Source organism: Erinaceus europaeus, chromosome 9 (assembly GCF_950295315.1).
Source record: "Erinaceus europaeus chromosome 9, mEriEur2.1, whole genome shotgun sequence".
NCBI lineage: Eukaryota > Metazoa > Chordata > Mammalia > Eulipotyphla > Erinaceidae > Erinaceus > Erinaceus europaeus.
Window position 1 is genome coordinate 115750455 of NC_080170.1, and position 17483 is coordinate 115767937.

Here is a 17483-nt window from a genome sequence, read left to right on the forward strand (position 1 = left end):
GCTTGTGAAGTGACTTCTCTGCAGGTGCGGAGCTGGGGGGCTCGAACCAGTATCCTTATGGCAGTCCTTATGCCATGTACACTTAACATGCTGCACTACTGCCTGATACCCTAAAGCAAAGTCATTGATTTGCCCTAATGTTCCTTTAAAAAAATGAAACACACTAAAATGTAGGAAACTTCAGGGACAGTCTTTTTGAATACCATGCTTTCTGCTAGTGTCCTAGAGAATGCCTGTGAGTTATCTTTTACTTTTTTTTTTTTTTAGAGACAGCCAGAAATTGAGAGGGAAGGGGGTGAGAGGCAGAGACATCTACATCCCTGCTTCATCACTTGTGAAACTATCTCCAAAAGAAACATACTGGGGACTTGAACCTAGTTCCTTGAGCTCTCTAACATGTGTGCTCAACCAGATGCATCACACCCTCCTAGTAATTTTTTTTTTTTTTAAAGATTTTATTAATGAGAAAGATAGGAGTAGAGAAAGAGCCAGACATCACCTTGGTACATGTGCTGCTGGGGACTGAACTCAGGACCTCATGCTTGAGTCTAGTTCCTTAGCCACTGCGCCACCTCCTGGACCACCCTAGTAATTTTTTTAACCTTACAACTGAGCAGCATACAACCACATGAACTTTAAGAATATCAAGCAGACCTCCTTTAAGGTTCTTTAACCATCAGTCAATTTGACAGTGACAAGTTTATTCTATCCAGCCAAGGATACAAACACAACACTTCTTAACTTAAGGAGAATGTGAAAACATCAGGCGATTCTTTGATCACTACTACAAACAGCAGCCTTTACCTATAGTAAAAATTAAGCCATTCAATCATTTTGGTCATCATCCCAATCTTTCTTCCCACTTGGAGGTTTGGGCCCACCGGCTGGTTTTGCCATAATGATCTGCAAAACAAAACAAACCACATCACACACACAAATTCAATCTCTAGAATTAAAAAGAATGCTGTGCTATCAGCTTGCATCAAGACTAACAATCCTTGAGGTGGACATAACCTATATATAATCTACACATAAAACAGGAGGATAAGGTCTATTGGCTTCCAGCACTGAGTTCCCAGCTTTTGTGGGCAGTAGTAGCAAAATCCACACATTAGTGGAGGACATTCCAGGACATGCACTTCAAAAACTCCACAAAGAGCTGAATGCAGAACTCTGCATGTATCACGGGTATAAGTAAGTCAGTCTGGCACCTGATTTGCTATTTATATGTAAGACTCATCTTGCCAACCATCTTTATCCCAACTTCCTTGTGGTTTAGGAGCTTTAGGTCCACCTGCCAGTTTTGCCATTATAATCTACAGTGGTTGATACATAAACAAGTTAAACTCAACACTGGGCTTTTCTAATACTATTCAAATGGGAAGTGTGCTCCTGAGTTAAACATGCTGGCCTGCCTGAAGAAACAGCGTAGCAGCTTAAGACATTCAATCCTAAGCACACCAAAGAGTCCAGGTTCAGTATCCAACACCTGCAGTGTACTAGTTAAAATGAATGAACACCAGCTTCTCACTGACCGAGTCTGCGCCAATACAGCATTTCCCGAATACTGCAGCCAGTGTGCGCACACACTTGTTTCTGTATGCACGCAGGCATGCATGCATTTCTCAGTGCAGCACTGCTCAGATCTGCCTTGTGCTTGTGCCATGGATTGAATTTGGAATCTTTGGTGCCTCAGGTGTAAAGGATTTATGTCAGGTAGTAGGAACAGTAGTTTTGGGATCAAATTTAAAAGAAGCTACAACTAGTTGGGTCTTCTCCAAAATAGAACTCTCAAGCTCTTATAACACACTGATTCCTAAAATGCTCAGTGAAAGGATGTAGTACTTCCCAGATATTATGAGTAAAAGCATATTTATCTTATTTTCCCTTTTGTTGCCCTTGTTTTATTGTTGTTACTGATGTCGTTGTTGTTGGATAGGACAGAGAGAAATGGAGAGGAGGGGAAACAGAGAGGAGAAAGACAGACACCTACAGATCTGCTTCACTGCCTCTGGGGTGGGGAGCCGGGTACTTGAACCCGGATCCTTATGCTGGACCTTGCACTTTGCGCCACGTGCGCTACCACCGAACTCCCTAAATCTGCTATTCTTGAAATAACATTTTACTAGCTGAAGTTTGGATTGGCTAGGCCAGCTGACCTTTAAGTGTAATTTCAGAACTTATTTGCACCCAAATTATATTTATTTTCCCTTTCGTTGCCTTTGTTTTTTATTGTTGTTGTAGTTATTGTTGTTAATGATGTCATTGTTAGGACAGAGAAATGGAGAGAAGAGGGGAATACAGAGAAGGGGAGAGAAAGACACCTGCAGACCTGCTTCACTGCCTGTGAAGTGACTCCCCTGCAGTTGGGGAGCCTTAATGCCGGTCCTTGCGCTTCATGCCACGTGTGCTTAACCCGCTGCGCTACTGCCCAACTCCCGCCACTTACTTTTTTTAAAAAGATTTTATTGATTGAGAAACAAAACTGGGAAATGTTATGCATGTACAAACTATTGTATTTACTGTCAATGTAAAACATTAATTCCCCAATAAAGAAACTAAACAAACAAAAAAAAGAAATATAGGAGGAGCAAGAGAAGGAACCAAAGATTAATCTGGCACATGTGCTGCTGGGGATTGAGCTCAGGACCTCCTTCTTGACAGTCTAATGTTTTATCCACTGCACCACCTCCTGGACCACAGAACCACTTACTTTTTTAAAAAAATCATTTCTTACATGAAAGTTTCACACAAGACAGGCAAATCACAGCACCACTTTGGTACACGTGATGCCAGAGACCGAGCTGGGAAGCAAAGATAAGTGAAGTCTGGTGCTCCACTAGTTTAAGGTATTTCTTTTCTTAAATGTTATTCATTCATAAGAAATGATAGAAGAAGAAAAAACCAGACATCACTCTGGTACATGTGCTGCTGGGGACTGAACTTGGGACCTTATGCCTGAGAGTCCAAAGCCTTATCCACTGCACCACCTCCCGGAATACTAGTTAAGGTATTTCTTAGCCACTAAGAGGGCTTCTCACTAAGATACAGGTCAAAAAATACTCCTTTGTACAGTGAGAACTGTGTTGTCCCATAATCAGGAAATACACCACTGAGATATCTATTTAAAGATCAAGACTTCACGTTCACTCACCTGATCCACTCTAAGCACAGTGACGGCAGCATTAGTAGCCAGTTTGATAGCCCAATATTTTCCAAGATAAGTATCTAGAATACCAGCTTCTAACATGTCCTTTACAGCAGGGACTTCAGGCTGTCAACACAAAGTATGCATTCTTTCACATCCAATTCTTTTATGTGAAAATATTTACACGGTGATAAAGATGTGTACATTTATTTTCCCTTTTGCTGCCCTTGTTGTCCCCCACCCTTTTAAATTATCGTTATAGTTATTATTGTTGCTATTAATGTTGTCGTTAAGATAGGACAGAGAAATGGAGAGAGGAGGGGAAAACGGGGAGAGAAAGATAGACACCTGCAGACCTGCTTCACTGAAGCCTGTGAAGCAACTCCCATGCAGATGGGGAGCGGGGGGCACGAACCGGGATGCTTACTCCCGTCCTTGCACTTTGTGCTGCGTGCTTAACACACTGCACTACTGCCCAACTCCCAAGATGTATACATTTTTTTAAAAATAGTGCTGGAAAAACAACTAGGTAAAAAGACTAGTTATTAATGAAACAGAAGGAAAATTAAATTCCCCATCAGATGAACTAAAAGCCTAATAGCTAATTATATCATTTGCTTCCAAGGCAGAACACTCTCTCAGACATTCCTTTTAAACTTATTACTATTCTCTTTAGGCTACACATACACAAAATTATATACTATTAATTAAATATATATTTCCGCAGTGTTTTGACAAATACCTCAATATCTAATCCGACGTTTTTATTTCCTTCTTGATGTACTGCATATAGTTTAGAGATTATTTCATTGGCCTTAACTCCTGAATTTTCTGCCAGTGCCCGAGGAATAGCTTCGAATGCTTCAGCAAACTTCTTAATTGCATACTGCTCCAGTCCAGGGCATGTCTGAAACAAAAATGTTATTAGTATTATAATCCATTCAGGGAATTAATGGAAAGTCAGTTTATGCAGTGAAAAATTTACCTCTCCATATGATGTAATCTGTTTGGCTAATTCAATTTCTGTTGCTCCACCTCCAGGCACAAGGCGTCTATCCTAAAATAGTACCAAAAAGAGATTACTAAGAAACACTGCAGTGTTCCAATCTTTTCAAATTCTAGTACTCCACAAGGCTGGAGTGCAAGTACAAATCACAAATTTTATAAAAGTTAAATGATTTGGACAAATCATCTTACTGTACAATGTCTGGTATATATGAAAAAGGAGGGACTCACCATATGAGTCTACACTTCCACAAATGGAGCACAGTAGTGATTACACAACTGAAGGAACATTATCATCAAAAGAAACAGAAGCTATCCCTCTAAAACATAGTTCCACATTTTAGGAAATTAAGCCTAGTATCAAGGGGGGGGGGAGATCCTTTGAAATTCTCAGAATGCTTAGGAATTTGAGAACCATGTTCTGGGCTCTCAGAAATTACGAAAGATTCATGTTACCACTGACCCTGGTGAGAACTTTGAAAGTATTGACACCATCATCTATAGCCCTTTCTATATCATCCATGAGATTGTCTGTAGAGCCTCGAAGCACAATGGTAGAGATGGCACCGTCTTCTTTTTCTGCCAATAAAATATATCCAAGTATTAAAATAAGAAAAGAAACATCCCCATGTTTATAGCAGCATCATTTTATCATTATAACATACCATGCTTAAAAACCACCACCTGTGTGTCTCCAACTTCTGAGAGGTAAACATTATCACAGTGCCCCATTTCTTCAAGGACAGGAGGAGTCTGTGAAAAAGGAGCTATTATAACAGAGCTAATTCAAATAGGTTGGACTGCTTTTGAATGCTGTCCATAATACCTACCAATCTAGGAAGAGCTGTTGCACCAACTGTTTTGCACAGTCTTCTGAGATCCCACTTGGAATTTAGCCTTAAAGACACAAAAACAAAGACAGATGTTGAAATTCCATAAGACATCATCTACAAAGATTTTAAAAAATCTTTACTTATTGGATAGATAGCTGGCAATTGAGAGGGAAGGGGAAACAGAAAGGGAGATAGGGGAGTCAGGTGTTAGCTCAGCAGGTTAAGCGCACTGGGTGCAAAGTGCAAGGACCAGAGTAAGGATCCTGGTCCGAGCCCCCGGCTCCCCACCTGCAGGGGAATCATTTCATAAGAGGTGAAGCAGGTCTGCAGGTGTCTTTCTTTCCCTCCTCTCTGTCTTTCCCTCCTCTCTCCATTTCTCTCTGTCCTATCTAACAATGTTGGCATCAATAACAACAATAAGAACTACAACAACAATAAAAAACAAGGGCAACAAAAGGCAAAATAAACAAAATATTAAAAAAAAAAAAAAAAGGGAGGCAGACAGACACCTGCAGCCCTGCTTCACCACTCACAAAGCTTTCCCCCTGCAGGTGGGGAGCAGGGGTTCAAGCACCAGTCCTTGTAAGGCGCGCTAAACGAGGTGCACCACCACCCGGCCCTGACATCATCTACAAAGAGATTAAGTAGGTGATGTTTAGAGATCCAAGTTAGTCTTGTGACACTGAAGCTTCAAATTCAAATTGTGTAATTCAGACATAAGCAATCATGGTACTATTCAGAACTGGGAAATCCAAGTCTCCTCAGAGTACTAGGCTTTTATAGTTCTAATCAGGTAAGAACTAAGCATTCTGCAAAATTCGGCTTTACTGTGGGTTATCACGTTCCGTGATTAGTTAGAACAGCAATCCCCCCACCCCTGCATGTTACACTAAGTGCCAGGAGCTGTGACTGGGTAGGTGTAGTCTAGTGTGCTCCTAAGTGTTCACGGATTAAGAATTATGCTCCCGATTCCACATTCCAGCGGACAGTGGGGACCAGGTTTGTGCCTGGTTTCTTCTCTTGCTTTGAATGTTTTCCCTCTCCTTTATTACGATACAGGTTAACAGAAATCAGCTCACCTCACCAGCATGATATTGTACTTGTTTGCATAATGAAGAGCCATGTCTGCCACTTTGCCACCTGTTACTATGACATTCGCACCAGCGTCGGCAATAGCTTTCACTTGTGAATCCATGAGATTTTCTTCTCCTTTACTAAAATTCATCAACTCTTCAGCAGTCTTTATTAATACCGTTCCCTAGCAAAACAAACAAGTACTGTGATTAAACCAATCCACCGCCCTTCTCTTAGCCTTTTGAGTTACAAAAGTAGGTGTAAAACCATTTTACTACTGAGCACTGGATCATATAGTTTCCTATTGATGAGTTGGGAGAACACAGGAAGATAAATACACACTCACAGTGAAGAATTTGAAATCTGCATGAAACGCCCATCTAGTTTGAGCCTAGACCTCTTACCCTCACCCCACCCCTCTGGCACTTATTCCAGCGCTTTGCTGGAAAACACTGCCTTTAGGTACGCTGGGCACATATCCCAACATTAACCTTCTGAGAAATACCAACAAATAGTGTAGCACCTAAGCAATCTTCTAAAGTTTAAACTAATGACCACAACACCTATTAAAAAACTATGTCCCAGATCCCAACAACTTTAGGGATAAAGCCAGCAGTGACCTATATGTATAAACTTCAAAACAGCCTAGTTTAAAAAGCACATTTGTAAATTTCAAATTCAATAGCCTATTTTATCTTAGGATGCTACAGAATCTCAACATTATGTTACGGTCTTATTACATATTAAAGTATTCAACATGAAGATATTCAAAGAATGCAAATGTAATTTAAAAACAGATATGAACCCGCAGTTTTCTTTTTATCTTTTTTCTTCAGAACACTGCTTCAGCTCTGGCTTCTGGTGATGTTGGGTATTGAACCTGGAAATTCAGAGCCTCAGGCACGAAGTCATTTGCATAACCATTATGCTATCTTCCCAGCCCCATATCCTATAGCCTTTAGTAATAGGCAGTATTTATTCACTAGATTAATAGCAACTCCAAGGAGCAATCATAAGTATTTAATTTTAGGGGTATGAAGTCTGCATACCTTAGTTTCTGTTATCATGCCATCAAAGGGACAAGAATACACTGCGATTTTTGCATCTTTGACAGATGTTACATCACCTTCGGTTTCCTTCTTGAAAACCATGCCATGCAATACTGAAGAGGAATAGATTCCAGAGCCCTAGGGAATTTAACACCAATATAGTCAGTGATCTCTTAATATGAGTTGATTTAGTGTGTAGCAAAAGTATCCTTTTCTGATTTTGGTGATAGCCTAAAGCAGGGATTCTTAGGAATACAGGGTGCGGGGAGGTGGTAGGCATCTCACGTATGTTGGCTGAACAGCTACATTAACAACATGCCCATGTGCTAAGCCACTACACTTATCAGCTGTAATATACTGATCATTACTGGTTTTTTATTGCCACCAAATTATCACTGGGGCTCAGTGCCTGCCCAACAAATCCACTGCTCCCTGTGGGTATTTTTTCCTTTCTTTTTAACGCACTCAACTGGGTGTTAACCACTCAGCCCTAAACTATTTATTTTTAAAAACTTGTTTTTTAATATAAGCATTTAACTGTGACTTTTATAATGGTACAACTATTCAACACTCCTCCCATTTAGAAACTTTTTTTTTTTTTTTTCTTAACAGAGCACTGCTCTGCTCTGGCTAATGGTGGTGGTGGTGGGGGATGACTGAACCTGGGACTTTGGAACCTCAGGCCTGAGTCTCTTTGCATAACCATTATGCTATCCAACTCCCCATCTCTCCCACTTAGAACTGTCTTATAATTCAACATATGTGAATGCAAAATTATTATTACTGTGTTTAAATAGTAAGCTGTCATACAAAAATTGACTACCCTTTGTGACTATCCTTTTAATACAGCAGTTACAATCTAGCAATAACAAAATGCTATAAATAGCAGGAAGTGCACAAATCTGGGATACAACTAAGACTTAGATGAACATCAAGTTTCTTTTCTTGCAAAAGATAATCACCCTATCTAGATTACATTTTTGTAAACTCACCAGGATTTTACAAACTCTGATGTTGTCAACATTGAAATGGCCAGAATCGGGGAAAATAGATACTGTTAAAAAAGAATGGAGTATTATCAGAAGGTATACTAGAACAACAACAGAAAGTCACGAGAAGATAACTCTATGAGGAATCTTTTCATTTACTGGTACTCACCACATGCCTGGGCAATAAGGTTGGCCAGAAACACTTCATTACCGTATTGTTTACTCATTACAGAGGTGCGGAGTAGAGACGACACCTCATCAACATCTCGGAGACTTTTTGCTGAACAGCATACCAAATCAGGAAGAATCTCATGGGCTTTTCTGCAGGCTATCTCATAACCTTCTATGACCTTCAAAGTAAAGAGCATAAAAATTTCTGTAAGTGGGGGAGCACAGCGGGTTAAGCACAGGTGGCGCAAAGCACAAGGACCGGTGTAAGGATCCCAGTTCGAGCCCCTGGCTCCCCACCTGCAGGGGAGTCGCTTGGTCTGCAGGTGTCTTTCTCTGCCCGTCTTACATCCTCTCCATTTCTCTCTGTCCTATCCAACAAAAAACAATAACTACGACAATAAAACAAGGGCAACAAAAGGAAATAAAAAGAAAAAAAAATTTCTTTAAATGGCACGATCCTGACAAGACTTAGTAGCTTATTTTGATAATGCAATGAATTAAGTAAGCTATACGTCTTGAAGGATACCCATAATATAGCCTACAGTTTCAGAGTGGAGGTTTTGCTGTTTGCCTCAATTTGAATCCTAAATTGGCCACTCATTAACAAGGATTTCAAGTCCAAAAAAATTTTTTCCCCACTTGTTTCATGTCCCCCACCTACAATAAGGGGGTGTTTTGTGTAGAATTAGGGCCTCACACATGTCCAATTTCACTTCATTTGGGTTGCTTCCCCATTCAGACAGAGATAGACACCGCAACAATGGAGCTTCTTCTGGTACCGCAACATCTTCCATGTGCAGGGGCTTAAAACTGGGACTTGCACATGACAGCATAGTCACTCAACTCAGTAAGTTATTTCTCTGGCTTAGAACAGGGTTAGTTACAGTAGGCCTTAGGCACAGAGTTCTTGCAAGGACAGAATGAAATAGTGCTTGTGAAGCAAGTGTATGTGTGTATACACTCTGCAATACTTGGGATGCAGTGGATCGACCTTCTCGTGGTGCATCACGTGAGTACCCAATTCATTGGGGAAACTGACGATCCTTCCTAGCCGACTGAATCCACATGGATCCCAGTCACTTTCAAAGCCAGCAACAAGCAGCTCCTGACACCTTTCAACCTGACGCTGTTGACTGGCTACGGAAGAAGGGCAAACGCTAGAAGAAGAAGAACTGCAACACTGACTTCTATTTAGGTTTGAAAAACAGGTGTATATACAGCCAGGCAAAAATTAAATAGTATTAAAAAAAAAAACTAAACAGCATTACACTGTAAGATGAATATACTTGCCTCTGAGACTGACAGGCCAATTCTCAGAAGCTCTTCAGCTAATTCCAGAAGAGCTCCAGCAAACACCAGAACAAAGTTGGTGCCGTCGCCGACCTCTTGCTCCTGCATGTGCGAGGCCATCACGATCATTTTTGCGGCAGGATGCTGAACCTGGAACGGAGGATTTGAGTAAGTATCAGCTGAAAAGGTCTGATCATAAAGGTAGTAGAAAACTGCTCTTTTTCACCTTTTATGAAATTATTAGACCCCAACCTCAGTGGTTCAAGTGGCTTCATTTTGTACACACTGTTCCAAACTACATACAGCCTCACAAGAAAATCCTACTCCCTCTAGAGTTATGGGCAAAAAGTGCATCACGATAAATGAAATATCAAAGTGCAGCTTCTTTTGATGGTCACTCAGTGCACTAAGTTACCAAGTAATTTGACCCACTAAACTTAGGTAGTAAAAATGAAGAAGTACAGGGCTAGGCGATGGCACACCCAGTTGAGCATATGCGTTACTAAGCGCAAGGACCCAGGTTCAAGCCCCACTTCCTACCTGCAGGGGGCATTTCCCGAAAGCTGACCACCTGTGCAGGTCTGTCTTTCTCCCTCATTATCCCTCCCCCCCACCAATTTCTCTGTTCTACCAAAAAATAATTTATACTAAAGAAAAATGAGTAAATAAAGCTAGGGGGACTAAATTAAGCCATGAGCCTCAATTTCCACATTTTTCTTTTTTCTTACAGAGCTACAAGGGATCACACCTGGACCCAGAGAATGTGCTCTCCAACTGAGCCCTCCCCTCCTGCTTAATTTTTTATTTTTTATTTTTCATGAGACACAGAGAGATGGGAAGAGCAAAGATTGAGAGAGACACATCAACACATCAGAATATCCACCATTCCATAATGGACAGAGTTCCACTTGTCGCTGACCTTGTTCTCATGTGAGGCCAGGAATGGAACGCAGGACCTCATGCACAGAAGGCCTGACCTTCATAAGTGAGGTCACCCTCCCTGGTCCCACTAAATATATTACTGCATATATCAAGGAAAAGGAAAAAAAAAAGAATATAAAATGCTTCTCGGAGGAAAAAGGGCTATAAATACTTTTAAGTGTTTCTCCCTCAGACTCTAGATACTTCTGCATCTAGAAAACAAGGCTAGTAGTGTGAAAAGAAAAAGCTTAGTTACTTCTGAACACCATAGTGAACACAAAAATTCACAATCACTTCTTCTCCCACAAATTTCTCACAAAATCAATTTATTTGTGTCAGCATATTCTTTTAACATATGATTATTTAGGACTTTAGATAAACGTTAACTTACAGATTCTCATTTTAAAATGACTTACGTCTGGAGTTGTAAGACGTAAGCTTAGATCCCTGAGGCAAATTACAAAGCAGTGTTAAGGGGGTAAGGAAAACCTTCCTCACAACCCAAGGGCAATATATATATATATATATATATACATAGCCTAGCTAGAACATCAAAACTGCAGGTAAACAAAGCAAAATTTACTTAAATGTTCACCCCCCCCCCCACACAAAGTTTTAAGTATCAGTCATTTCTGCATGCTGGAATGAGTCACAGCAGTGTCAGACTCTACGGAACAAGAAACATTCAATTTGTTATCAGCAAAAACAACCTTAATATTCAGTCTAAAAAGGCTCCTTCTACTAAAATATACTTAATTTTTTATGTCACCCAAACCTCTGACTTTGAGATAACTTACCTGAAGCTCTCTTAAAATGGTCGCCGCATCATTAGTCACAAACAACTTCTCCAGGTGGTTGATGACCATTTTGTTCATTCCTCAAAAAACAAAAATTAAAGAAATTAATTGCTACTCAGACCCTTCCTCCAAATACCAAACATTTACGTTCACTTAAAGAAACAAACACACGGGAGTCAGGCGGTAGTGCAGCAGTTAAGCGCAGGTGGCACAAAGCACAAGGACCGGCGTAAGGATCCCGGTTCAAGCCCCTTGCTCCCCACCTGCAGGGGAGTCACTTCACAAGCAGTGAAGCAGGTCTGCAGGTGTCTATCTTTCTCTCCCCCTCCTCTCTCCATTTCTCTCTGTCCTATCCAATGATATCAATAACAACAACAATAATACCAACAATAAAACAAGGGCAACAAAAAGGGAAAATGAATATTAAAACACACACACACACACACACACACACACACACAAAACCAAAATACTGAAAGAACTGTACTGCCATCTAACAGACCCAAGGCTTTCCATGAAGGCAAGGCTACAGTCTCGTTCCTTTTATTGTACTAGAGCACCGCCCAGCTCTGTTTATGGGGGTATGGGAGACTGAACCTGGAACCTCAGAGCCCAGGCATGAGCATTCTTCTTGCATAAACATTATGCTATCCCCACGCCCAGTCTCCTTCCTTTCTACTCTCCAGGACAGCCACACGTTACTTAGGGATATTTCACCATGTGCGCTTAACCCGCTGTGCTACCACCCGACCCCCACTTATTTCGAAGAACACGTATGACAGAGGTCCCAAGAGGCTATCCCATTCAGCCTAGGCGTGTAGTAGATGGCTTTACCATCTACATTTGTGTAAGCACACTCTCAGGAGTGAAACACAAAAATCTCTGTGAAATAGGATGAGGAGGGAAAAAAAAAGACCCACATCACTGCCATCAATCAATGTTTGATTATGTATACCACTGAGGATGCTCACCTTTCTGGCCAATAAATATAAATTATATTAACCTGTGAAAAGATAAATATAGTGGTCCAGGAGGTGGCGCAGTGATAAAGCTTTGGACTCTCAAGCATGAGGTCCTGAGTTCAATCCCCGGCAGCGTATGTGCCAGAGTGATGTCTGGTTCTCTCTCCTATCTTCCTCATTAATAAATATCTTTAAAAAATATAGACAAATATAATGAGCCAGGGAGACAATATAATGATTATGTAAAAGATTCTTATGCCTGAGGCTCCGAAGACCCCAGGTTCAATCCCTAGCACCACCAGAAGCCAGAGCTCAACAGTGTTCTTTATCTCTTTTGGCCTCTCACTGTATCTCTTTCTTAATAATAAATATAATCCAGTAAAAATATACCTACTTTTGCTTGTCCCATAATTCTGTATCAAGTATATTCAACTGGCAATAGGCCACTCAATGTAATAAAGGAACTTTTTTATCCTGTATGGACCCTCGCGACCTACATCACACCGAGTCTCCTCCCTACCTATAGTATCTTCTTAATATTTTTTATTTATTATTTATTTATTGGATAGACACAGTCAGAAATCGAGAGGAAGGGGGAGACACAGAGGGAAAGAGAAAGACATCTGCAACCCCGCTTACCACTTGCAAAGCTTTGCCCCTGCAGGTGGGAATTGGGGGCTCAAACCCGGGTACTTGCACATTGTGACATGTGCACTCAACCAGGCGTGCCACTACCCAGCATCTTTTCAGTACCCCGATAGTATCTTTTTTAATGTAAAAGAACTGGTTCGGTATCTGAACTGTAGGCACTATCTCCATAGCAAAAGTGCCAGCGTTTTCCGACTGTTTGAAGATGAAGGATAATATTCTGATTCTCATTTTTCTTTTTCTAAATATTTATTTATTCCCTTTTGTTGCCCTTGTTGTAGTTATTGTTGTTACTGATGTTGTTGCTGGATAGGACAGAGAAAAATGGAGAGAGGAGGGGAAGACAGACAAGGGAAGAGAAAGATAAAGACACTTGCAGACCTGCTCCACCACCTGTGAAGCGACTCCCCTGCAGGTGGGGAGCTGGGGCTCGAACCGGGATCCTTACTCTGGTCCTTGCACTTTGCTCCAGGTGCGCTTAACCTGCTGCGCTACCGCCCGACTCCCCCCTCATTTTCCTTAAGAGGTAAGTGGCTGCTTAAAAACAGGAAAAGTTACCTGGATTCCATTAAACTGTACTAACTTCCAAAACTTTTGGTTCATAGGTATTCTCAGAACAAGTTTAAAAGACTATCACTGTATCTTACAAACTCAGAAATTACCATTTGGTCCATATGCTGTTCGAGTTGTTTGGGCAAGCTCCTTGCAAGCCTGTATGTTCCTGTACACAGCCTCTTCCAATCCTGAAAAATGCTGTGAAGAAAATTTCCAATTAGACAAGACATTGCTTCATCTGTAAAATGGGGATAAAGGTAGTAACAGTACTTAACTCAAAGAACTGTTCAAATAAAATAGAAGCAAAGCGAAGCATGGGAGGTGGTGTAATGGACAAAGCACGAGGCCAACCTGCCAGTGATGCTCTAGTTCTCCCTCGCTCTCTTCCTCAACAATAAAATTCTCCTTAGGAAGAAGTAAAGCAAGGGACTTGATATTCACAAATGGTAAGTTTGATCACTAGTTAATTGAAGAACTAGTTGAAGCATGTTATTTCTCTCAAAATATAAGGCCTATAATTCTTTTTAAAAATACAGTAGAAAAAATACAGAGAAAAGTGCTCATGCTAATTAAAGAAAACTATCTCAAAAAAAAATATCATTGAGTTTATCAATTCTTTGTAAAAACTGAACTGTGGGGGGTCGGGTGGTGGCACAGTGGGTTAAGCACATGTGGTGCAAAGCGCAGGGACCCCGGTTCGAGCCCCTGGCTCCCCACCTGCAGGGGAGTCGCTTCACAGGCGGTGAAGCAGGTCTGCAGGTGTCTCTCTTTCTCTCCCCCTCTCTGTCTTCCCCTCCTCTCTCCATTTCTCTCTGTCCTATCCAACAATGAACATCAACAATGGCAATAATAATAACCACAATAACAAGGGCAATAAAAGGGGAAAAAATGGTCTCCAGGAGCGGTGGATTCATGCTGCAGGCACTGAGCCCTGCAATAACCCTGGAGGAAAAAAAAATTGAACTGTGGCATTTATGTTTCTTACTGTCAGAAACTGCACTGTAACAGCAGTTCTAAAAAAACTGACTAATTTAAAGGGGAGAGGCAAAACACAAAATATTCCCAAAAAAAGGTGATCAAATCACTCTCTAGTTAAAACCCCCCAATTTTCACTGAATTTTGGTGTTGGGGTTTACCCAGGGCCTCAGGGAGGACTCACACTTACCGATTTAGTGACTCTATCCAATACAGAAGCCACGAGCAGCCACACATGGCTAGTTAAAATTTCAAGTAATGGGGGTCGAGCGGTGGCGCTGTGGGTTAAGCGCACTTGGCGCAAACCGCCAGGACCGGTGTAAGAATTCCGGTTTGAGCCCACGGCTCCCCACCTGCAGGGGAGTCGCTTCACAGGTGGTGAAGCAGGTCTGCAGGTGTCTGTCTTTCTCTCCCCTCTCTATTTCTCTCTGTCCTATCCAACAATAAAACAAGGGCAACAAAAGGGAACAAATAAAAATAAAATGAGTTTAAAAAAAATTTCAAGTAATTTAAATAAAATAAAACATTCAGTCCCTCAAGTTCTCTAGCCACAGAGCAATTGCCTCAGGTGTCTACTAATACGGTATAAAGCACTGTTGGTATAAAATATGCCCACCACTTCTATGGGACACTATCATAACTTTTATTTATTTAAATAATTAAAAAAATATTTATTTATTCCTTTTTGTTGCCCTTATTTCATTGTAGTTTTTATTGATGTTGTTGTTGGATAGGACAGAGAGAAAATGGGGAGAGGAGGGGAAGATAGAGAGGGGGAGAGAAGGATGTGACACCCGGAGACCTGCTTCACTGCCTGTGCAGCGGCCTCCTGCAGGTGGGGAGCTGGGGGCTCGAACCGGGATCTTTACCTTTGTGCCACCTGCGCTTAACCCGCTGCGCTACTGCCCTTTCAGTCTGGAACAATTACCCTCTTTTACCCTGGTAAGAGCCTTCTGTCAACTCAGCAAGTCTTGTTTTCCCCTAAACATCTCCCTTGATTGTTCTCCCCCCCTATAGGGGGGTGTGGCTTTGTTATTCTTTATTACAGTTAGGACTTATTTCCTTTATCATGATGTGAGATGATCATTCTAGTTATCTTTATTATTCTTGCCTCAAAAACAATGAAGAAGCTTTCGCTGTTAAAAAAAAAAAGAGGTGCTGTCATTTTCTGCAAAGGTGTATCACTAACGTTGACATTAAACCCGAAATTCACTCTGTATATTCATATTATCTTTAAAGTGCATCCTTAAAAAAAAAAGAAAAAAAGTTCTAGAAATACTGATCCAGCCTGATCTTGTATTTCAGAAGCTTGGGGGTATGTGTGTGAGGTTTACATAAAGCACCGTCACCATCTGACCGGACCAAAAGACAAGTTTATCAGAAATGTATGCGAATGCTTAAGGGGGGGTGGGGGGAATGCACACATCATAGTGCACAAGGACCCGGGTTCAAGCCCCTGGCCCCCACCTGCAGGGAGGAACTTCACCAGTGACGAAGCAAGGGCCGCAGGTGTCTCTTTCCCTATCTTCCCCTCCACTCTCAATTTCTCTGACTCGATCCGATAAAAAAATTAAAATATTAAAAAATAGAGAGATGGGAACCGGGCGGTTGTACAGCGGGTTAAGCGCAGGTGGCGCAAAGCTCAAGAACCAGCGTTAAGGATCCCGGTTCGAGCCCTGGCTCCCCACCTGCAGGGGAGTCGCTTCACAAGAGGTGAAGCAGGTCTGCAGGTGTCTGTCTTTCTCTCCCCCTCTCTGTCTTCCCCTCCTCTCTCCATTTCTCTCTGTCCTGTCCAACAACAATAGTAACTACAACAATAAAAAAGAAATAAGGGCAACAAAAGGGAAAATAAATAAAATTTTAAAAGAGAAAGGGAGAAAAAAAAAAAGAATGAAAGAAAGAACATGCTCTTGAAAACATTCAAGGGGCCGGGCGGTGGCGCACGGGGTTGAGCGCACATGTTACAGTGCTCAAGGGGTTGCATTGGATCGACCTTCCCGTGGTGCATCCCGTGAGTCCCCATTCATTGGGGAAACTGACGATCCTTCCTAGCCGACTGAATCCACATGGGTCCCAGTCACTTTCAAAGCCAGCAACAAGCAGCTCCTGACACCTTTCAACCTGACGCTGTTGACTGGCTACGGAAGAAGGGCAAACGCTAGAAGACAGTGCTCAAGGACCCGGGTTCGAGCCCCCGGTCCCTAACCGCAGGGAGAAAGCTTTGCAAATGGTGAAGCAGGGCTGCAGGTGTCTCTCTCCCTCTCCCCTAGATTTCTAGCTGTCCCTAACCAACAAATAAAGATAATAAAAATTAAAGGAGAAAAAAAAAAGAAAACACACTGAAGACTCAGTCGAAAAAAAAAAAAAAAACACTTGGATCTGGCCCAGGGTTAAGTCAGACACTAACGGCTCCCCCAGTGGCATCTGGAGATCCGATCCTCAATTTAAACATGAGGCAGCGAGGCCCGGGCGGACCTCACGCGGGGCCAGTGGGATGAAGCACTGACTTTCCAACGATCTGAATCCCTCCGTCCTCCCAGCCCAGCCCCCGCTAAACGGGGAGCCCCACTTCCCATCGGACAGAAAGCTGCCCAGCGACGGCCCCTCTCCCGGGTTGCATGTCTCCACCATCGCCCGCCCCCTCGACTTCCCGCTCACAATGAGCCCCCGCTTAGGGATGGCGGAACGGATGTGCCCCCGGGCCGCCGCCCCGGCGGAGAGTCTGGAGGACGCACCTCCCTCCCCTTCCGGAACCTTCTCTTGCCCTACCCCCCCCCCCAACCCCGGGAGCACGCCCGGCCCGTTAGTTAGCCCTGGGCCGCGCCCGTCGAAGCCCTTCGCTGACTCCCCCCCCCCGCCCAGCTCTCGATCCCCCCCCCCCCGCCTTTTCCCTCCCTGCCTTACCTTCGCTCCATCCTTGAGCATTTGGGCAAAGCCCGGGGCTTTGGGAACGTGAAGCGCCATGGCTAACCCGCAGGAAGCCGCTCACGCGCCCGTTCACCAGATGCCGCAGGAAACGTGGGCCTCGCACAGCCTCCTGGGAACGCAGCGTGCCGCGACTTCACG

General features: G+C 42.6%; 1 protein-coding gene across 1 annotated transcript; it reads right to left on the minus strand.

Annotated features, from left to right (window-relative positions):
- Nucleotides 1-680: 680 nt before the first annotated feature.
- Nucleotides 681-17478, minus strand: CCT8 (chaperonin containing TCP1 subunit 8). The gene is made up of 15 exons (XM_060198582.1): nt 17322-17478; nt 13550-13640; nt 11278-11357; nt 9560-9709; nt 8268-8448; nt 8102-8163; nt 7110-7247; nt 6066-6244; nt 4984-5050; nt 4819-4906; nt 4617-4732; nt 4134-4205; nt 3891-4055; nt 3155-3274; nt 681-903 (listed from the first exon to the last, which is right to left on the minus strand). The coding sequence occupies exons 1-15, from the start codon at nt 17379-17381 to the stop codon at nt 826-828; spliced, it is 1647 nt and encodes a 548-aa protein (XP_060054565.1). The 5' UTR covers nt 17382-17478; the 3' UTR covers nt 681-825.
- Between the last annotated feature and the right edge of the window lie 5 nt (nt 17479-17483).